At 43.6% G+C, this 23587-nt stretch overlaps 2 protein-coding genes across 6 annotated transcripts in view; one reads left to right on the forward strand and one right to left on the reverse strand.

The window, feature by feature from the left end:
* The window catches only part of LOC116666421, an 87382-nt gene that overhangs the window by 36504 nt on the left and 27291 nt on the right, over nt 1–23587 (reverse strand). The window lies entirely within an intron of this gene.
* On the forward strand, nt 12395–16957 carry MRGPRX2 (MAS related GPR family member X2). The gene is made up of 2 exons (XM_006195156.2): nt 12395–12477; nt 14337–16957. Exons 1-2 carry the CDS (start codon nt 12467–12469, stop codon nt 15352–15354), a joined length of 1029 nt encoding a protein of 342 aa, XP_006195218.2. The 5' UTR covers nt 12395–12466; the 3' UTR covers nt 15355–16957.

Consider the following 23587-nt stretch of genomic DNA (forward strand, 5'->3'; position numbering starts at 1 on the left):
GCTAAGTTGGAGCCTGACTTGCCGAGGATGGGAGTTGACTGCAGCCCTCGGACCTATGGGTGGGAATGAGGTGGAGAGGACAGGAACCACCATTTCTGGAAGGTGCGAAATGTCAGTTTTCATAACACCTCAGGAGAAGATGCTCTTGCTCTCTAATTTTTAGAGGTGATGAAACCAAGGCTTAGAGAGCTTGCGAGAGTTGCCCGTGGTCCCGTGGCCAGGAGTGGCTGACCAAGTCTCCAGCCAGGCCCTGTGAACCTGGGCCTGGTCCCCGTGGCCACCATGGGAGGCTGCAGAGGCATAGAAGGAAAGGAAGAGTCCCTGTTGTTTGCTGATGGGTAGTGTCCAGAGGTGGCAGAGAGGTGCCTCCCAGCCCCCTAGACCTGCCCACAAACACCCAGGGGATCAGCAGTCAGGGCTGAGAGGAAGGTAGGTCCTGAACACTGCCTCCCTGATGTACAGCCAGGGGGCTGGGCTCTGGGGGAGGTGGGCGGGGGATAGGGGTCTGTTGGAAAGTGTGACAGGCCAGGAGTCAGGAGCTGGATTTCAGTCCTGGCTCCCTGCGCAAATCCCAGGACCTAAAACAGGGCCCACCAGGCAATGGGTGTTCGATCAGTATTTGTTGAATAAATGGATGAATGAACCAATGAATGAATGATGTGGTCCCTGGTCTCAGGGGTTTTCCAACCTGGAGGACAGGCTCATAAATGTCACTATAGAGCAGCATGTGTCAAACCTATGGGGCAACACACACAGGGGCTACAGGATTCAGCGAGGAGATCGTCCCTGTGAGCCAGGGTATATTCCAAAAGGGGAATTTGATTGATTCTGTGGGATAAAGGGGATTCCAGCAGCAGAGAAGAGGGCCGAGCACCGAGCACTAGGAAGCCTGCACACACGGAGGCTTGGAGGCAGGAACTGTTTGGCCTTTGAAAGTCATGTGAGAAGGTGGTTTGGTACAAGTATCCTTATGTTCTGTTCAATATTCTGCTCCAGCAAGCCCTTCCCCTGCATGCTCCCAACATAACTCCAAACAGGACAGTTCTCTGTAAATTGGGCATGAGCCCAACTCCCCAACACTGGTTTTCTAAAGTCCAGCCCGGTACAAGGAGCTGGTTTAGCACAGAGAACTGGAGGCCCCAGGGGTCTCCTCCATCTAGCAACCCCTCCCTCAGGGAGCTGTAGGCCCAGGCTGAACCCAGGCCCAGGCCCCGCCTCTGCCCTCCTCCCGGGCTGGCTGCCCAGACCATCACCATGGGGTTCACACACACCCCACCGCCCCACCCTGGCCAATCCCAGCAGGTACCTCGCCCTGTCCCACCCTGGCCAAACACTGCAGAGGAAAGCTACAGAAAACCAGACTGGCAGGCCTCACCCCGGTAGCAGCCAGGCCTTAAGGAATTCGGGGAGGGGAGGGTGACACGGAAGTCACTAGGGCTCCCTGAAGCCAGAAAGACACGAAAAGGAGCTGTTCTCTCTGGGACCTAAGAGACCATGAGACCAAATGGCCCAGTGAGAGTTAAGAGAATTACACCAGCTATTACAACCCTTTACATCCTTATAGGGCTCTGCAGTTTACAGCCCACGTTTACACGAGGTGTCGGCTCTAACAGAGACAGAGCAACAGTTGGAAGAGCGGGGTCCCACCCACTGCCGGCCCCAAAGACTCATGGGGACAGACCTGGGCTGAGCGGCTTCAGACCCTGCTGGACGTGGGGACTTGGCTTTCAGGACCAAGCTTCAGAGGCCTTGCGGAAGTGTGGGGAGGGAATGGGATAATAAAGACGGTGGTGAGGAAGGTGAACACGTTGTTGATAATCACAGGGCTTTTACCCCGTGCTGTGGACTCCCTTGCCTTTGAGTACCTCGCAACAACCCTACAGGCGGGCATCAATCACCACGTCACAAGAGGAAACTGAGAGTCCGTGAGGTTATGCAACTTAACTGTTAGCCAAGTTATGTTAGTTAGTAATCCTGGTAGATCCAGGCTCTGAGACTGGGAATGACATTCCAGAGGTTGATTTCATAGACACTCCCCTACACTGCCAGGAATAGCTGTGCTCACTGCCATCCCTGAATAACCAGCCGGAAATAACATGGGTCCCTTCACTATCCTACTTTAAATTAGACCTCTTCCCAAACTTCATGGACGTGAGCCCCCTGCTGGCCAGTCAAGGAAGACATGAGCCCCATAATAGTCATTGACTGCCACCTAGTGGCGCCATGTGGAATGTCACATTTCTTTTCTATCTCCTCTTCATCTGATGTGTTATTTTCAATAACCAAAAGCCAAAATGTTAAAAAAAAAAAAATTGCCCTTGGCTTCTCCCTGCTTCGGCATCCCTAAGAAGAAGTGCAGAAAGATGTTATTCCAATTTTATGAATGATTAAAAGAAGATCCAAGGAAATTAAGCAGCTTCTTGAAGGTCACACAATGAGGACTGTATAGAAGTTAAGGGTCACAGTTACTCAAAGTGTGACCTTGAGTAAGACATTTTATTATTTGTTTTTGGTGGGCACCAAAAACTCCCTCTGTGACAAAAACAATTTTTTCTTGGATTTATTTAATAAAAAGTCCCTCCTTTACCCATTTATCTCCCATGCTCACTCTACCGTATTTCAAAATTTGGTATTTGACTGAACCTGCTTCTGGGCTGTCTTTTCTAATCTACTGGTCAGTTTGTCCATCTCTAGGTCTGTACCATATAGTCCTAACTATGACAGCTTTATAATAGAGTGCAGGTCCTTTCTCCCCTGCTTCTGTTTTGGGATCATACTATCTATTCTTGATGTTTCTTTTTAAATTTAAAACTCAGTTTATCAATGCTTCATATAATTCTATTGAGATTTTTATTGGAGTTGCATTGAGTATATAATAGGGAAATTGGAGAGAATTCATATCTTTATAATGTTAAAATTTCTTATCCATGAGCATGTGCTATCCCTTCATTTACTAAGGTAATCTTCAATGTCATTCAAAAAATTTTCTTAAGTTTCTACATATAGGGTTGTATACATTTTCTTTTAGATTTATTCCTAATTGCATTTTTGAGATTATAAATGGTTCTTTTTTTTTAAATTATGTTTTTAATATTTTTCTATTAATATAGAAAATGTAATCATCTTATAATTTAAGAACTTCTATATTAATTTCTATACTCATTTTATAACCATAAATATTAATATAACTACATTATATCTTTTTTGATTACCTAGTGGTGCCCCTCTATATGGTTTAGTTCCTTGTATGGTGGTTGGATATTTATTCTGGTGAGAGCTTAATCTATTTTGTCTTGGGATCTTCTGTCCTGAGTAAACAGCAGTGCCTCCCCCCTACTTCTTCACTGCCTCCCAATGAATGCAGTCTATGGAGATCCAACCATATGCTATTTATGAGATATTAACTTAAAACCTAGGGATACAAGAAGATTAAAAGTAAAGGAATGGAAAAAGATTCACTAGGTAAACACTTAAAAAATTTTTTTGAATGACATTAAAGATTACCTTAGTAAATGAAGGGATAGCACATGTTCAAGATGTCAATAGAAAGCATGCCAGGCAGCCACTACTGGGAGCTGTGCTGTACCCAGTGATCAGGCTGAGGCTGGACACACACACACCATAAACATACACACAGTGAGTTCCGGCTCTGGGTGCCCAGAAGCAAGAGAGTTGTGCAGATTACAGCTGCCCTTCTGAAAAGAGCCACTAGCAGGAATAGACACCGAGCAGAATACACAGCAGCTAATGAGTACTGGGCCCGAGTGCCAGGTTTGCCAGAGCATGAAGACAGCAGAGAGGTAGTACTTGTGGCTGACAGCCAGCAGGATGCTCAGGTCCAGAGTGCGGGAGAAGAAGGTGGCATGGATGACAGTGTGAGGCACTAGGAAAGCACCTTGCATCCCAGACTTCCTGGTTAAAGAAGATCAGCACACGGGAAAGGAGGAGGCTGTCAGTGGAGGACAGGGATGTAGAAGCCCACTCCACTTGTCACTCAGCCATAGAAGGCAATGAGCTAAGTCAACAAAATCCAGGTTCCCGAAAATCCAGGACCCTGAAAACAATCAGAACAGGTCCTCATTGCAGACCTCCCCCCACCCCCCGGATTCAAGGAGAAACCCTCAGAAGAACTCCCCTGGGGCCAGCGTGGTCAGGCAGGGTGGAGGGGTTGGGCCCACAGTCAGGGATCTTCTAGCTGTTCCTGGACATCCCTTAGAACAAAAAATGTGTGGAAATACACCGGAATCTTCTTGTCACTGTCTTCACAAAGTATGTAGAGGTATTTACAAATACCGCACTTACTAACATCCTTTGTTCATAAACCCCTGGTCCCAACAAGTGTCCTCAGCCCAACTCCAGGGAACTGTTTCTTCAGCTGTTCCTTCAGCTGTCAACAGCACTACTGGGACCTACTCTTCCCAGCCCATTCCCCTTTCCTTTGTCCCCACACTTTTGCTACCAAAGGACCAGATACCCGCTGCTCGGTTTCCCTCCTGGGGTCTGGATGCACACCCCGGAGCTGGCGGCCAATTCAAGGAAGCATCTGACACTAGGACTCCAGCTCTAACTCCAGCAGACGCTCTCCGGAGACCTTCGAAGCCCTGCGCCTCCTGCGTCTCCCATGCTCCTCACACATCTCCGAGGCCCCAGACTAAGCTGTTAGGAAAAGAACTGGGGCCTTACAGAGGGCCGACAAACTGTTGGTGATGGGAAGGCCTGGGGTTGTGGGCATGGATAAGCAAGACATACAGAACCAGGGACAGAAAGAAGGAAAGCAGAATTAGAGCCATGTGGAGATAGACACAAAGACAGCTGAAAACCCAGAGTCAGAGACAGGCAGAGACAGGGACAGGCAGACAGAGGCACAGAGCAAACCCATCCAGTGGGCCACGTGTTAGGCAGAAAGCCATCACCTTGATCGTGAAGCAAGAGGCTCCACTAGAGTCAGTCCAAGCAGCGATTTGGCTGCTATGGTCTTTCAGAATTGAGCAACCAGCAGGGCCTGGTCCTGTGCCTCCAGCGGTCACAGCCTCAGACAGTGCCCCAACATATCCTTGAAAACACACTGCCTTTTCTGAAATGTGAGATTATCAGTGCAGTTCCCGCCCCAGCAAGATCACCCAATGGTGAAGGAGTCAAAGGGAGGGCTCTGTGGTGGAAGGGGCAGTGCCAGCACCAGGGAGGAGCCTAGAGTTACACTCCCTGCTCTCTGTCTGATGGGTATGTGACATAGACATGGCAAGTGCCCTCCCTGACTCTTAGTTTTCCCAAATGTAATGTGGTCACTAAGGTCCCCTCCACCTAGGACATCTGGCATCCATGAGCCTTGGAGAGACACCGATGGAATGAAAGAAACAAACAGGGGTCAGCACAATGCTGGGAGCTTTAGGAAAGAAAGGAACACCAAGGTATAGTGGACACATGCCTTTCACAGCTAAGAGGGTGCTTACACTAAATTGAATACGATCATATCAAATAGGAAAAGTCAACCAGAGCAGCATGCAGTCCAAGCCAAGATACCCACATATCCCCAGAATGTAACTTTAACAGGCACTGGGATTTTTGTCTGTGATGTTCACTCCTTCTCCTCAGTGCCTACAACAGTGTCTGGCACAAAATAGTCATTCAATAAATATGTGTGAATAAATTTATGTGATGCTTAGAAGAAAAAGAAATTCCAACTAGGAAAACTAGAACACTGGTTGTCACAACTTTCCACCCCTAGAGTTCCCCCAGGCCATGTTCCCTGACAGCAGATCTGAATGGCAGACAGATGGGAGGACACGGAATGAAGGATAAAGAAAGGAGCTGGCTCTCCCCACTGGCCGCAGGCTTCTCTGACCACACAGCTCCTAGGAGTCCTAGAACTCCTGTCTGCATGATCCTCTGACTTTCTAAAGAACCCAGCCCTTGTCTGAGCAAGCAGAGTTAGAGCTAAAAGACAAAGGAATAGAAAGAAAATTCAGTAAGTCTTTATCTTCCTTCTTTTTATACCAGCAGAAAGTCAGCTCAGAGCTGCCTTGAAGCAGGAGGTCCTTCCTGGAGCCCCTGACCCTGCAGCGAGCTTCTGGTTCTCTGGCTGGGAAAGCCCTGGAGCAGCTGCTGCCTTTTCTGGTGCCATTGAGAGACTGAGAAGTCGTGTGACTTCCTGTGCGAGGACCACGCTTGCTCTCACGAGGGATTCTCTAACCTCCAGCTCTCCCCAGCTTGCCTCCTTCTCTGATGCCTTGACTGTTCTTCCCTCCATCCAGCCAGTTCAGCTAAGCTTGATCCAGTCCCCCAGCTCCCCATGGCTGGGTCACCATAGATTGACTGTCATTCTGATTACGCAGCCAGAGTCTTCCATCCCTGGTCAAGAAGAGACAAGAGACTGGTGAGGCCCACTCTCCAAAGGGCATTTTATAGAAAGGATTTTGCAACCAGAAAATTTCCTGTCCCTACTTCCAACTTCAGTGTCACCTGCTTCTTCTTTCCTGGACTCCCCTGTGATTCTCTGTCACTGTGATCTGCTCCCCCATTCCCTCAACACATTGCCTCCCAAATCCAAATCATACAGGAATTGGGAGACTAAATCAATGACAGGGGAGTTCTACTTTCCACAGGGGCTGGGCTTCTTAAACGGTGGGGCAATTTTAAAGTGGAATTTAACCTTTCAGATAGTCTTGGTCTCCATTTTGTTTTGCTTGTATACTGGCAGAGGCCTCTCACAGTTAAGCTCTGAAAGTTCTCTGCCCAGAATGACTTCCCCACTCTCACATCTCTGGGTCATCTACTCAATCATTAATTCAGGCATTCTTGCAGACACAAATGCAAGCACTTAAAAAAATATTTGCTGAGTATAGGTCAGGCACTATCTCAGGCCCTGGGACTCAAAGACATGTTGATTATTCTCAAAGAGCTCACAATGCAATGGGAGAGAAATATGTCTTCAGATGCTTAAAGTACTATGTGATAAATGCTTTGATATGGACATTTTTGTAGCTGCATGAACAAAGGACAGAGCCAAATTCAACTAGTTCTAGCAAAAACGGAACATTATTGGTTCAGATAACTGGGAGTCCAGACATACTAGATAACGTCGCTCCAGACATAGTAGGATCCAGAGTTCCAATGACATCATCAAGATATCCCCCTTTTCTGATTTCACTGCATCTGCTTGGCTTTCAGTGGTTAGTAATAACTGCAAGGACTGGCATGAGAAGAGGCCCAGACACAGGGATGAGCCACCCACTTCCAAAATATCTATCTGTGCAGCTCATGTAGTAAAATCAGCTACACACACACACACACACACACACACACACACACACCCTCCCTGCAACACAACTCCCCAACAAAGCTGTCCTTTACAGGGATTTTCTAAATGATGCTGCCTTGCATTCTCAATTCTAATGGAAAGAATACATAACACAGAATTAGGGGCCATGGAGAGGCACCTAGATTGATGAGTATATCACAGTGATGAAAAGGGAGCCTCTGGGAACCACTGAGGACCTGATGGATGACAGTCATCCTGGGATCAAGTTTGGCCTCAGGGAGATCCCCATTTGAGGTTTCCTCTCTCTTTGGTGCAAAACAAATCCAAGGGAAGGGGAAGGTACAGGAAGGAGAGAAGCCTCCACAAGTGCAAGAGATTTTCATTTTAGATTCATCACAAGTGGAAAACACCTCATTTTACAGATGAGGAACTAAGGTTCCACAATTAATTATCAAACTGGAAATATACAACGTATTACAAAATGGCATAAATAGCTGAATACTTAGTGTGCATATACCAAAGTATTTATGCAGTTGTTTCTACGTAGAAGTATGACTAGAGATTAGATTTTCCTCTATATTCTATATGTTCTTCTCCCGGCAGCCTGAAAGACTTTCCTGAAGCACAGAGCTGAACTGGTTACTTCCTGGCTTAAATTCCTTGAATGGATCTCCTTTGCTCTCAGAAGGAGTTTCATATTTCCTATTATGGCCACAACAAGCCCTGCATGATCTCTCAGGGATAGAAGATAGACTTTTAGAACAATCCAAAGGTGGGATGTCTAACAGGAGTGCCCTATGAAAAGTTGGGGCCTCAAAAGACTAAACCTTTAGTGTATTTCTCACTAGTGAGAAATAAAACCACCAAGAAATTGATCAAGCTTAGATCTGGGTGAGGAGAAATTTTCTCTTGAGAATTTGTAGCCACGAGACACATTGTGGTCCAAATTCGCACAAGCTATGGTCTCCCTAAAACATCAAATGACAGGTGGGGTTTCTGGGGACATCCTGATAGAGGAGAGCCATGCTGGGAATTTCCCCCAGTCAATTAGCAAAAGAAGGTACAAGTCTTCTCTGGAGGAACTCAATTATAATTCAGACCTCCAAGAATTCCCACAAATAAAGTCCCAAGGAAAGTGAGCAGGCAACAGTCAAAAATTACAAATACATATAGAAACAAGGCACCATATGAATGTGACAGAAGAAACAAGAGACGGTAAAATCAGACATACATAGACTTCAGCGTTGGAATTATCAGATGGAGAATTATAATACTGCTATAGTGAACAGGGTTAGACATAAAAGAGAGAATTCACAATGTGAGCCAGCATCAGAAGCAAGACAAAAAAAATGGCAAAGCAAATTTAAAAACAAAATCTCAAGTCCAACTTCTAGAGATTAATAACATGAAAATTGAATTTAACGTTCAGTGGCTGGATTAAACAGAAGATTAGACACAATGGAAAAGAGACCAGTAACCTGGAAGATACACCTGTAGAAATTACCCAGAAAGCTGCCTAGGAGACAAAAAGATGGAAAATAAGAAAGAGACATTAAGCGATACGGAGACTAGAAACTCTAATATATGTCGAATGAGACTTCCAGAGAAATAATAAGAAGAAAATGATCATAAGAGCTAACAAGTATGTAGTACTGACAATATATCCCTGTCACAACAAACCGAATAAGTAGGTAATAATGTCATCCCCATTTTATAGATGAGGAAATTGAAACATTGAGAAGTTACAACTGTCTAAGGTCACTCAGAGATGCCAAGTAGCCTGGCTCCAGAATTTGTGTTCTTAACCACAACACAGTATTTGAAGGGAAAGAGCAGAAAATTGTTCAGAAATGTGAAATGACAGCAATCTTGAAATCCAGGAAACACCACAAACCCCAAGCTTGATATAAAAAGAAAGCCACTAGACACATTTTGGAGAAAGGAAAGCCCCAGAGAAAAAGGAAATCTCTTAGAAAGAAAAAAGGCAGATCACTGCAAGTGAATGGCAACTTGACTGATGGCCAATCTCACAACAGCAAGTGGCAGCCAAAGATAGTGGATGTTCAACGTGCCAGGGGACAGTAACTGTCACCCTATACGATTTCAGCCTGGAAAAACCACCTCTAGAAAATGAGGGTGGACAATGAAAGTTCCAGACAGAGACAAATTAGAGCCCTCACCACCCCTAGACTCTCATGAAAGGAACTTCTAAAGAGCATATTTCAAGGAATGGAAGATGTGAGATGTGAAATGGGAGAACAGAGTCAAAATAACGTACTGGAGCACAGTAGGTTGGGAAGAAGAAGAGAGAAGCTAAGGCTTTCTAAGGTCTTGGTGTTGTTTGTGAGGAAGGTAGACTTCTGAGGACAGTTGTACAGTTTGTACACTGCACCAAAGTACAAGGTAGAGGAGGGGGATGGCGGCTGAAATACTATCTGCTGGTTAACCCTTGTGTCCAGGTGCAGGGCTGTGACGACATAGCTACCACACTGCGGGTGGCCCTCAGACTTGACACAAATCTGTAAAATTGCTACAGCAGTTGCCTGGAAAATAGGGTGTAAAACTTTTAGAAGAGTTGAACACACACACACAGAAAAAAACCGTCTTCTGAAAAACCAGTGACGTTCCGGGCGGTACCACAGAACCTCCTCTTCTGCTCCCATCTTTTGAGAAATCTTTTAAGAACAGGAAGATTTAGAGACCTGTTCCTGGTAAGCTGATGATCTTAATGACTCTTCCCTCAGTTTCCACAGGGCTGCAGCAGCACCTCTCACCACGGCAGGTCTGTGTAAAGAGTCCTGTGAGCAACTTCCCTTGTGGGGCAAGGTTGTGCTTGGGAGCGCCAAGCACAAGGGCGTGCCGCTTTCCTCACGCACTCTCCGACACACAGCACCCAGCTTTTGGATATTTGAAAATCCAGAGGTGAAAAGATCTCGACAGAAATTCAATTACCCTTTCTCATCAGTATGAGAGCAGGTTTTAGCATTTTTTCCCTCATGTTTAAGAAACATGGATTTTCTAGGAACTGAGTTGGTCATTTTCTGATTAGGTTGTTAGGGTTCTTTCTTAGTAATGTGTAGGAGATTAGATATAGACATAGATATTTTTTTGTCCAAGATATGCATTATAAATATTTTTCCCAGTTTGTTATTTGACTTGTTTATGGTGGTCTTTTCCATGCAGAAAAGGTTTAATTTTTAATTCTTTTTAATCAGTATTTTTATTTATGGCTTCTGAGTTTTGTGTCATGTGTCATGCTTAGGAAGATCTTCCCCAGTCTAGGATTATAAAATAATTTTCCCACGTTTTCATCTAATTCTGTATGCTTTCCTTATTTAAATATGCAATTCATTTGAAAGTTAACACTGTGTAAGATGTGAGGTATGATTCCTACGAAACTTTACCCTTGATGGCTTCCCAGTTGCCCAATAATGTTTATTAACTTATTATTTTTAAGATTTTATCTCTGCCCCCTCTCATTTGGAATGGCCCCTCTATCACATGCTGGATTCCATATGCATTTACATTTGATTCCTGAGACTTTCTGCCTTGCTCCATCAATCTCTCTGCCTGTTTTGTTTTGTTTTGTTTTGTTTTTTTATGTTACCACCTCACTGTTGTATTCACTGAGGCTTTAGAATACATTCTAATATCTGGGAAAGCTGAGCAGTCCTTATTGCTTTCTCTTTTTTTTCTCCAGAAGTAGTTGAGCTTTCATTTTATTGTATTTTCTAACTTTTCCTATATAGGAAAGCTATTGTTTTCTGCAGAGTAATTTTGTACCTAGCTACTTTTCTAAGCTACCTGCCTTTGTGGTTGTTTCTCAAGTTGATTCTCTGGGCTTTTCCAGGTATTCTATCACACCATTCTCCCTCAAACCCACACATTCAATTTTCCAGCCTTACTATCCACTAGAACCACGCATGTCAAGATCGGCTGTGACTCATTGTATATCCCAAGGTCAATTCTTAGTCTTCATCTTATTCAATCTTCACAGTAAAATTGACACTATTGCTCACTCCCACACCTTCTAGAACGAGACTTTCAGTGCCATCTCTGGGATACTATGCTTTCCTCGTTTACTCTTTCTTCAGTAGCTGTTTCTTGCTAATGTGTTGGCTGAGTCCTCCTCTTCTTCCAGGTCTCTGGAGGTTGGAGGCCCTAAAGCTGAGTCTCAAAGCTTTTCTCCATGAATACTCACTCCCAGGGTGAGCTCACCCAGCTCCTTTGGAACGTAAGGGGCATGGCCTTGTGTGTTATTTATCATCACATCTTCTGACACAGTACAGGCACACAATAGTGCTGGGTAAATGAATAAATGAGTGAATACATTTTCCTGATTGTCTTAAATGCTTCATAAGTTTTTAAAGCAAATGACAAGTAACTCACTTTGGTGGCAGCGTGGGCACATGAAAAAATTCATAGGAGCTAAGACTGAAAATATTGGTTGGCTCTAGGTGATCTGAAAATAATCTAGCTAACAGATTTCATGCTGTAGAGGGAGAAAGGTGACAGAGTGTGTGTGGTATGCTAAACTCCTTATCCTTTATAAGGGAACTCAATATACCCTGCTGTTGATACTGAAGAATCAAAAATTAAAATGTAGTTTTTTTATTATATAAAGTTATGACATTAACTTCTAAAAGAATTGAGAATGGAAACTGAAAACATTGTTTGCTAATGGGGAAAGAGATTAGGAGAGACTTTACATTTTACTTTATACACCTCGGTGTCATCTGAAATAAAGTTAATGTGCATACATTACTTCCACGATTAAATTTGAGACAGGCCATGCAGGGCCTTAAATGCCAAGGAAACTATTCTTTAGCTATGAAAGCTCACATTGCTTGCTGGGTTTGCTTCCTGCACAGGCTCATGGAGAGCAGTGAAAGGCTCAAGGACAAACATTCCTCACAAGGAGGGGGACTGGATGGGGTAGGATGGGGACAGAATGAGATTAAGTGATCGGAGTCAGGGCACAGTGCAAAACATCTCATGAGGTTTCTTGTCTCACCCATCTCCAGGATCTAATTTGCCAGCACCCTTAGTGCAGGAAATCACAGGGGCTGTACAGTATCTTGATAAGCCTCACTCAGTCACCAGGTTTCTCTCTTGCTCTGCCCATCCACAGGGTAAAAAGGCATTCTCTGCTATTTATCAATCCCAGTGAAGCTCTTTCTTGTCTACTCACCACCTCCAGCAAGAAGAATGGTGCTAAGGTAAGAGTCTGCTCAAGAACTCTCTTCGATCAAAGGCAGATTTGTTTCCTCCCCATTAGTGCACAGGCTCGTGACTTCACCGGGTAGGGCGTGCAGGGAGCAGGGGCATCCAACAGCAAGAGTCGGGAGACATGAAGCTCCCTCATGGAAGTTTTAGGTGCTGGTAGCTTGGACTATGGGAGAGCCAAACGAGGTCAACCAGGTTCTTTTTGCGTCTGTTCTACCTGCCTATATGCTCCTTTTCCCTCCAAACATTCAAATCTACAACTATGAAGAGAAATATATTGCTAATTTTAATTTAGGGAGCAAGATGGCATGCTGTTATTGCATTCCAAAGCTAAATTGTTGTAAACCTCAGGTTTCACAGATTTGTTTGCTATTCAGCGTGTTTTGTTTTGTTTTGTTGGTTTGCGGGGAGAGGGGGGAGGTTGTGTTTAGTTCTGGGTTTTTGTTTTTTTGTTTGTTTGTTTTTGGTATCCTTATATTTGGCATTGTCCCAGCAGAAAATACAGGACATAACCTAATGGGGTAACTGAGAAGAGTTTAATGAAGGGACTGATTATAAAGGTGTGGGCAGAGCTTAGGGAAATCTACAAAGGATGCTGAAGCTCCCAAAGACAAATCGTAACAGAGAGTTGTTACCGTTGCTGGGCTTGAAGAGGAAAAGGAGGGAGCAGTTACCAGAACTCAGGGAGGGTTGTGGCTGTAGCTGCAGTTCTGTCTGTGGCTGAAGAAAAGGGCCACCAGACAGAGGCTCTGTCCTCACCACCACCGCCAACTCACAGCCTGGCAGGGAGAGAGCCAGGGAGCTAAAAGCCCCACATCACTCTCTTCCTGCCCTCCAGCCTCCTGTCAGTGTCTCCCTCACACTGAACGCAAGTAGGAACCAGAGGGAGAGGGAGCACAGAGATCAGTGAGGCACAGGACACACAGAAGGGTAGAGAAGACAGAAATGAGCCCTGATGGCAAATAAGAGAAAACCTACCTCTTCTTACAGCCGCCTCACTGTTGGTGTGTCCTGGGACTTTCTGTCTCAGTGCAACTGGATCAGTTTCTCATTGTGTCACCTCAGTTTGTGTCTTTGATTGCCTGTTTGTGTGTCTGCATCTACCTAGTGTCACTTCTTCAGCATGATCTCTGATTATCACCATAAATGCCTTGAGAATGGAATATAGTCGTTGCTTTTTAAGGATGGGGTACACAGGTATTTGTATTCTGAGTTTGTGATTTGGGCTTCTCTAGAAATACATTATAAAAGTTACTTAAACTGTGGCCAGCCACACAGAGCTAGGCACTGGGGACCCACCAATGGATGAAAAAAGCACTTCCTGTCCTCATAAAGCTGATACACTGGGCCATTTCCAGCTCTGGAGGCCTGGCTGTACTCACACTTGTCATAGCAAGAGGTCACCTTCCCTTCGTGCCCCTAAATCATGATGTCCTTTCTCTCTGGTGGGTGCACCATTCTTAGTCACTAAGACTGCCCACAGGTCATGCCTGAGGCTTCCGACTTCCTGGCCCTAAGAGGAAATCTCAGTTCCAGGCAGAAGGAACACTGAGCTCAGAGTCCCACTGTCACCCCCACGTAACCTGTCCAGACTTTTCTCCCCCTGCCTCCTATGGCCTGGGAGGTTGAGTGGAGGTGACATTCCTCCATTCAGTAGAGGGTTTGTATACAGTAGAGACGATCCAGGCAACTGAGTCAAAGAGAACTGGGTTTGAATCCAAGTTCCAGGACTCCAGGGCTGTGTAGACATCAGTAAGTATCTTCATCTCTGGGGGCCTCCGGTTCCCTTCTCTGTAACATGGAGACAGTAATTCCCACGTAGCAGGTGCTCACGTCTTGTCTGTGTTCCCAGGGTCACCAGTGGAGGGTTTCTGAGCTTGGATCCAACCACCCCAGCCTGGGGGTCCGAACTCACATCAGTGAATGTAAGTGGCCAGGCCCTTCCTCAAACTTTGGACATGGCGACCAGGACCCTGCTCTCGCTGACGGTCATCATTGCCGCGGGAGGACTAGCAGGAAACGCGACCGTGCTGTGGCTCCTGGGCTTCCGCCTGCGCAGGAACGCCTTCTCCGTCTACATCTTCAACCTGGTGGGAGCCGACTTCCTCTTACTGGGCTGCCAGATTATAATTTCCCTCATGTTCATCACCGCCTTCCACTCCATCTTACTCTTCTACAACTTCTTCGTCCCTGTGACGAACTTTGCCTACATCCAGAGCCTGAGCTTGCTCAGCGCCATTAGCACCGAGTGCTGCCTGTCCGTCCTGTGCCCCATCTGGTACCGCTGCCGCCGCCCCAAAAGCTTGTCGGTTATTGTGTGTGCCCTGCTCTGGGCCCTGTCCCTGCTTCTGAGCATCCTGGAAGGGATGTACTGTTACTTCCTGTTGGGGGATTTTCACACTGATTGGTGTAAAGGGTTTGATTTCGTCATTGCCGGGTGGTTGATCTTCATATTTGTGCTTCTTGCTGGGTCCAGCCTGGCCATGGTCGTCAGGAACCTCTGTAAATCCCAGCGGATGCAGCTGACCAGGCTGTATGTGACCATCCTGCTCACCGTGCTGGTCTTCCTCCTCTGTGGCCTGCCCTTCGGTGTCTACTGGTTCCCCGTACACTGGGTCATTCCTGGTCCTTTAATATTCTCCTATTCTCACCATTTGATGGTTGGCCTGTCCTGTGTCAACAGCTGCGCCAACCCCATCATCTACTTCTTCGTTGGCTCCTTTAGGCAGTGGCAGCGGAAGAGGCGGGGATGGCAGACACTCAAGGTGGTTCTCCAGAAGGCTTCGGAGGATGTATCAGAAGTGGATGGAAGTGAAGGAAGCTTTCCTCAGGAAACCCAAGAGATTTCGGGGAGCAGTCTGATGTTCTGATTCAGAGTCTCTGCTTTGATCAGATATATGTGGCTCTAGGGGGGAGGGTATAGCTCAAGTGGTAGAGCACATGCTTGGCATGCATGAGGTCCTGGGTTCTATTCCCAGTACCTCCTCTAAAAATAAATAAGTAAACCTCATTACCCACCCCCCAAAAAAAACAACAACAACAAGATATACGTGTCTCTGAGAGCCAACTTTCTCCGTATTGGTGTGGGAAGGTTTCTTAACTTCTCCCAGCCTCTGAGCCCCTGGTCTTAAAACGGTTAAAATAATAATTTGGCTAGTGAGGATGGAGACAGTGCCTGTTACACAAACACTGAGTGCAGTGTCTCAAGGACTGTCTTATCCAGGGGGCTTCTCCTCATTCCCATGAGAGCTTCACCAACTCTGGGGTCCAGGACTGTTTCCACTTTTGAAGAATTCCACCTTCAGCAGAAGCTGAAAGCAGTGCAGGAAAGATCTAAATTTCTTTGGTCACTGCGCTTGGTAGGAACTAAAAGAACATTACATTTTGACAAGTTTCTGTGGTCATATTTTTTACAATCTGTCTCCAAACAATTAAAAGAATTAAAGTTCACCCTAGCCCCAAAGAGCAGTCTTGTTTGATTTCAGCAGGGCTTAGGATATCTTCCTAGCTCAATAAATATTTATTGAATAAATAACTTAATGAGTGAATAAGAGCATGAATTTTTAAGTCAATCTGTACTGAATTGCCATTTACCAGATTTGAGTCACCACCTGTAAGTTTGCTTTCACCATTTTCAACTTTTGCAAGCATAAAGTTAAGGTTTATAACCTGATAAATCAACATCAAAGAGTATTTAAGGTTTGATGTGGGTTGTCTTTCTGTGGTTTCCTCTCACATGCCCTCCAGTAGAATCCCATGTGCAGTCCTCCTCATTCTCACCCCTTTGCCCTGATTCTCCCCGCCTGGGGGGCTCGCTGATCCTTCATGCAGGTTTCCAACGGGTTTTATTAGACTCTGTTCTCTGGGGACAGGATGTATGTCAGATTTACCTTTTATTCCAAAGAGCTCACAACATTGATTTTAGTAATCTAATTACACAAACATTTTTTGTTACCTGTTCTATCAAAGTAATATACTAAGCTTAAATGTTGCCTCTTTTAATAATTTTAATATTTTTAAATGGAGGTGTAATTAAGAGAGAGAGTTCACAGATCATTAGTGTATACAGTTCAATGAGTTTTGGCAGCAAATACACCCATGTGACTCAAACTCCAATCAAGACATAAGACATTTTCATCACCTCTGAAAGTTCCCTCATGTCCCTCCAAGGCATTCCTCCTGCCCCAGAGGCAACTATTATTTCTATTTCTGTCACCAAAGATTACTTTTGCCTGAACTTTGACTTCATGTATTTAGATTCACACGATGTACTTTTTTGTTCCTACCTTATTTCACTCAGCATATTTGGAGGATTTACTTGTGCCACTGCACTGCATATACCAGCAGTTCCTCCCTTTTATATAGCTAAATACTATTTCATTGGATGGGCGTCTACAGCTTATTTTCATAGTGATAGATATACGTGTAGTATTCCACTTTTGGCTATTGTGAATAAAGCTGCTGTGACCATTCTTACTCATGTCTTTCTTGGAACATGTTTTCATTTCTCTTGGATTAAAAAAACCTGAATTGAAATTGCTGGGTCATAGGGAGATATACACTTGACTCTATGAGAAATTGCTAAACTCTCTTCTAAAGTGGTGGTGCCAGTTCCCATTCCCACCAGCCATATATGAAAGCTCCAGTGGCACTCCCTGCTCCCCAACAAACATGGTACTGCCAGTCTTTTGAATTTTAGTCATTCTGATGGGTGTGAAGTGGTATCTCGTTATGTTTTCATTTACATTTTCCAAATGACTTATGAAATTGAGTATCCTTTCATGTGCTCACTGGCTACTTGTTTTTCTTTAACGTGTCTGTTTACATTTTGCCCATTTTCATTATTTCTCTGCAAGAGTTAAAAAAAAAAGCAAAAAAATACCATATGATATCACTTATATGTGGAATCTTAAAAAAAAATACAAACGAATTTATTTACAAAACAGAAACAGACTACAGACATAGAAAACAAACTTATGGTTACCAGGGTGGGAAGGGGGTGGGAATGGATAAATTGGGAGTTCTAGATTTGCAGATACTAACTAATATACACAAAATAGATAAACAATAAGGTTCTACTGTATAGCACCGGGAACTATATTCAGTTTCTTGTAGTAACCTATGATGAAAAATATGAAAACCAATATACATATGTTCCTATGTGACTGAAGTATTGTGCTGTGCACCAGAAATTGACACAGCGTTGTAAACTGACTATACTTCAATAAAAAAAAGACAAGAGTTTCTATATGCTGAATACGAGTCCTTTGTTAGTTATGTGTATTATAAATATTTATCATGTTGGTGGTTTGTCTATTCATTTTTAAATAACTTTTATACTTTAAAGCACTTTTAGATTTATAGAAAAATTATGCAGAAATTACTGAGGGTTCCCATGTACTCCCACTCCTCCCCACAATTTCTCCTATTACTAACATTTTCCACTAATGTGGCACATTTATTCAAATTGATGAACCACTATTGATACATCATTATAAACTGAATTCCCTAGTTTACATCAGGGTTCAGTCTTTGTATTGTATAGTTCAGTGGGTTTGACAAATGCAGGATATCGTGCACCTACCATTACAATATCGCATAGAATATTTTCTCTGTCCCCAAATTAATTGAATTCCTATAGTTTTTTGTTTGTTTGTTTGGTTTGTTTGTTTGTTTTTGTATTTATCCTGCTTGGTGGATTGGTGTTCTCTGAGCTACTTAGACCTGTGGTTTGGTGCCTGTCAATTATGTGAAAAATTCTTGGCCATTGTTACTTCAGATACTTCTGTTCCTTTCTCTCTTTTTTCCTCTTTCTGATGTTCACATTACACATATGTTACATCAGTTGCAATCATCCCACAGCTCTTGAACATTCTGTTCTGTTTTTCACTCTATTTTCTCTTTGCTTTACAGTTTGGGAAGTTCCTATTAACATATTTTGAGGCTCGCTGATTCTCTCAAAGGCTGTGTCTAGTCTACTGATGGCCTATCAAAGGCACTCCTCATTTTTGCTGCAATATTTCATTCTAGCATTCCCTCTTTCTTAGAGTTTCCATCTTTCTGCTTATATTGTCCATCTGCTCTTGCATGCTGTCCACCTTTTCCATTAGACTCCTTGGCATATTAATCACAGTAATTTTAAATTTCCAGTCTGATAATTCCAAATATCTCAGCCATATTCTAAATTCTTATATAGGGAATCTTATATGGGGAATAAATTGATCTTGTTTATACTGATAAATTAAAAATTGGAAATATACATTTACAATTCAAATCTATAACCACAACTAATAACAGAATTTAGAAGAAAAATTGAAACAAATTGTTGCTTCTGGAGAATAGGATTCAGGAAGATTTTTACCATTTATTTGAAACACTTCTATGTCAACTGGAAAGAAATTGTAAATCTGCACACATTACTACTATAATTAAGAATTGGGTGGGACGGGCCATGGAGAACCTCGAATGACAGGTAAGGAGGGTGTGATTTATTCTTAGCATTGCTGCCCAAGGACGCAGTTGGCAGCAAAAGGCTCTACAAAAACAATCCCTTGCAGGGACCAGCACCCAGTGGGGTGGGGAGGGACAGAGATTGAGAGATAGGAAAAGAGTTGGACCAAATGTTGAGAAACATCTTGTGAGGAGTCATGACTCAGAGAACTCCACACTCTCATTTACCAGCAGGTCCCTGTACAGGAAATCACAGGGACTGTGCAGTATCTTGATAAGCCTCGCTCAGGCACCAGACTTCACCCCTGCTCCTGCTGGTACCTCTCCAAGGCAGACATGTGTTCCTCTAGTGACTGTCAATCCCAGGAAGCTCTTCCCTTCAGCACAGGTCAGCCTGTAACCTCCAGCAAGAAGAATGGAGGAAACGTACACTTATCAAGTATTTATTTCCAAAGCCCCTGTTGGGTTTTTCCTGTTAGTGCACATTCACATAACTCCACCTAGGGGAGGAGTATTCAGGGAACCATAGGGGCTCCAGCAGAAAAAGACAGGAAAAAAGACATAAGTACCCTCCTGGCAACTTTGGGTGCTGGCAGCCTCAACTGTGGGAGCTCTAAATTGGGAAAACAACACTGTATTCCCTTATTGGGTCCTCTCCCTGTTCTCTCCTCCATCCCAACCATTTAAATTTGCTGTCATAGTAAGGAGTTTGCTGCTTCCCTTAACTTAGAGAGTAGGATAGGGAACACGTATGCTTCTCAAAGCTAAACTGCTGTTGCCAGATTTCACTGATTTCCTTGTTTTTCTAAAGTTTTCCCCTTTGTGTGTCTGGCAGTGTCCTAGCATAAAAGAAATGGCCCAAAGAGATGGAATAATTGAAGAGACTTTAACTAAAGAACAATTTATGAAGATGTGCAGGTTAAGAGAAAGTTTGAAAGGAATGGTGAAACCTCCAAAGGCAATCAATTGGAAGAAGCTTTTGCTAACCCTAGGCTGAGGGACAAAGGGAAGGATCAGTTACCAGAACTCAGAGAGGCTGAAGTTGTAACCATAGGTGTAGCTGTGGCTCTAGTGGGCCACCAAACAGGGACGATGTCCTTAAGTAGAGTAACACTGCCATTGCCAACCCACAGCCTAGCAGGGAGACAGCCAGGAGGTAGATTAAAAACCCCTTATTGCTGACAGGCTCTCCAATTTCTTGTCAGTGTTGTCCTTTGACTGAAGTCAACAAGGATCCGTAAAAAAAGGAGCCCACTGATCAGGTACAGCGATGTATCCTAACTCAGGAGTGAAAATCAGGGTAGACAAGGACGAAAAGAAGAACTTGAGGGCCAGTGGGGAATATCCATCACTCTCTTACACCCACCACACAAGCTGCATTCCCTGGGACTTTCTCTGTCTCAGTGTGCAATCTTCAACTGAACCTCCTCAGGGTTCTGTTTTGTTTTTCTCTTTGCATCTTCTTTCTTTAGTGTAATTTTAATGGAACAATCTCACTACCAACAAACATACCTTGAAAAACGATTGTATTAAGAAAAGAGGAAACATGTTCTGATGGGTTTTTTTTTCGTTTAAGTAAACTTCTGCCCTAGAATGGTCTAATAAATGGTGGCTTGACAGTTTTAGACATGAGGGCTCCTTCCAGTTTGTTGGTCCTCCATCCCTAGAGAGGTTCTCTCATCTCAGTAGTCCTCAGTGGCCTCAATCCTTCTTGCCACATCAGCATTCCAGGCTGGCAAGAGAGGCAAAATGACAGAAGTTCTTCCCTATAAGTAACTGCGTTACATTTAAAGAATTAACCTCTCCAATCAAAAGACAGAGATTGGCATAATCAATTGATTATAGCAATAATCTACTTTAAATATATAGACACATGCAGATTAAAAGTAAATGAATGGAGAAAAATATATCATGTTGACACCAATTTTAAAAAGCAGGAGTAGCTATATTAATTTCAGACCAAGCAGACTTCAAAGCAAGGAAAATTTCGGGGAAAAAGAAGGGCATTACATAATTATAAAGGGGCGAATTATCCAAGAAGATAGAGCAATTCGTAATGTCTATCTATATGCCTGAAAACAGCATCAAACTACGCAAAAGCTATCCTCCTAGCTCTGCCTTGGGGGTGGATCATGTATGATATTCAGGAGCTTTCTTCAAGAAGAGAGAAAAGATGTGAAAGTCCCTCATGGCACCTTTTGGGAGGTGTCACTCACAACTGTTTATTTATGCATGAATTCAACACACATTATTTAAACCTACTTGATAAAGCACTATGCTATTTCTATATAGAGTAAACACCTTTCAAACAAATCTCTGGTTAGTAGACCTATCTGTATTGATTGATGTCCAGTAACCGCTGAGCCCTCAGGACCATTTACTAATTATCTAGTGCATCTGGACATTACAGCACTGAGTCATCTGCTTCACAAGAACCAATTGCGCTTGTTTCCAGTCCTGCTTGTGCCAGTTGGACTTGTTTATGTAATTACCTAATTTATCAAAATATAATGTAAATCAATGAAGATGGAAAGAGAATTGTGGTTTCAATGAAAATTAATGTGAATGCTTAAAAGGGCAATAAAAGCTAGTCTCAATATTATTTTAATTTAATTAGGTGTGAGCCTGACTATACAAGATTGAAAAAAATGCAGTGATACTGAAAAACATCATCAAGCAGAATGCTATACACATGCTCTTAAGATCTCTCCTCTGATAAATCCAAACTGCAAACCATGGACAGTGCTGAATGGATGTGCTTTCTGCAAGAAAGAGTAGAGCTATATTTTCTACTCCATAATCATAGAAAAGTTCTCTCTCCTTTATTTTGGTGAGTAAATTCTGAGTTAAAATAAAATATTTATATTACAAATGTACCCTTTTTTATAATTGCCATTTAATAGACTGTCACAATTAACCTGTCTATTTCCAGTCTTGAAGATATCATTAAGTAGGCTTCTCATAGAAGAGTCTCTCAGTCATTCTTCTGTTCTCTCTATAAATAACAACTGAACATCTTCTGTGTTCCAGCTCCCATGCCAGGCACTGGAGACTCAAAGATAACATACTCATCTCCAAGGAGCTCACAGTCTGTGGAAGGAAGGAGCCTAGTGTGGGACAGACAGCTACACATTGTGCTCCTTGCTATCACAGAGTTATGTTTGGGAGTCAAGGGCATTCAGAGGAGGGGTCATTTTAAAATTCTAAGTTGTCTTGCTTCCATCCCAAAGAAAAACGTCACACCCAACCACCCAGGCAAAGCCCGGCAGTATGAATCCAGGTGGCTCCCATGCTGGACAACATCCTCAGCCAAAGTTTTACAACTGGTGGACCCGCTAGGCTCACTATGCTGAATCTTCTCACAGCCCCCAGCCCACACTCTGACATCACACCAATGCACAATTCATGAAAACACTTTTAAGGAGAGTCTGCAGGTTCTTAGGCCACAGGCATTGCATCTCTACTTAATCCCACTACCCTATGTTCCAGCAGAGGAAGTCTTTGCCTCCAACCAAACCCACCTCAGCATCCAGATACCCTGGATATTCAGGAATATAGAATCTACAAGTGCTAGATTGGGCAGAGCACTGGACCTGGAGTCAGAGAACCTGGATTCTCATACCGACTCCATGAACAACTTGGATAGTGAAGTTATGGGATTGCCCCAGTATGACTTTTTGCCATTTGTGGTTGGTTATCTGTCTTCAGAATAAGGTGGTAGAGTTTGACTTCATGATGGACTGAGGACAGAAGGTAACTTCCATTAGAAGTCAGGCAGCCTCAGAAGTTCATGTCTCTACACTCCGACTATAACCATGAGCATACACTCTACTCATCTGAAGCTAAATTTGACAGCTACCTGGAATTCAGAGAAATTGCATAATGCTCTTTCCATACGATGGTACAATATGTATTGGGCACCAATATTGCCAGTGCACCAATGCTGGCTGTAAAAACAGATGTGATTTGGTTCTTCTTCTCCAGGAGCTTCTAGTAGAGTGTGGAAGAAGTGATCTTACACACACCTAACATATTGTTTTAATTGGCTCTGAGTTCTTCCAGGATACAAACACAGAGATAGGGAGCACAGAGGGAGAAGATCTTATTAAAAAGTATGTTTATGGTGGCACATAAATCAGAGAAGGCTTCCTGAAATACTTGGAATTTGAACTGATGATTCTACAATTCACCACACAAGTAACCTGTGTCACTTTTGCCAGCCACACCAAACTTTTGAGGTAGGCAAGGAAAGATATATAGATCTGAACAGATGGAAATGGGAGAAAAAGCATAACAGTGGCATTGCTAGTAAAGTACAGAAGATGTTTAGAGAATGGTGATCAGTACACAAGTAAGTTGCATTCCCTGTGACATTCCAAGAATTTGGTTGTGGTTGTTAGATCCCTCTTAAGAAGGGTCACAGGACTGGAGTACTGTGAGCAATGAGCCTTGAAGTGATAGAAGTTGGCATAAGCAAAATTAGCTGGAGTCAACTCTACAATATTGTCAAGTCCAGAGACAGCCAGTGAGGTTACCCCAGCAGGACTAGACAAAACGGCAAGTCCTGTTCTCCTGACCCTCCTCTCTGGAATATATTCCAGGGTTGGAAACTACAGCTAGGACCAACAGGAAGGAGGAACAAGGAGAAAGAGG

The sequence above is a fragment of the Camelus ferus genome, chromosome 10 (genome assembly GCF_009834535.1).
Source record: "Camelus ferus isolate YT-003-E chromosome 10, BCGSAC_Cfer_1.0, whole genome shotgun sequence".
NCBI classification, from domain to species: Eukaryota; Metazoa; Chordata; class Mammalia; order Artiodactyla; family Camelidae; genus Camelus; species Camelus ferus.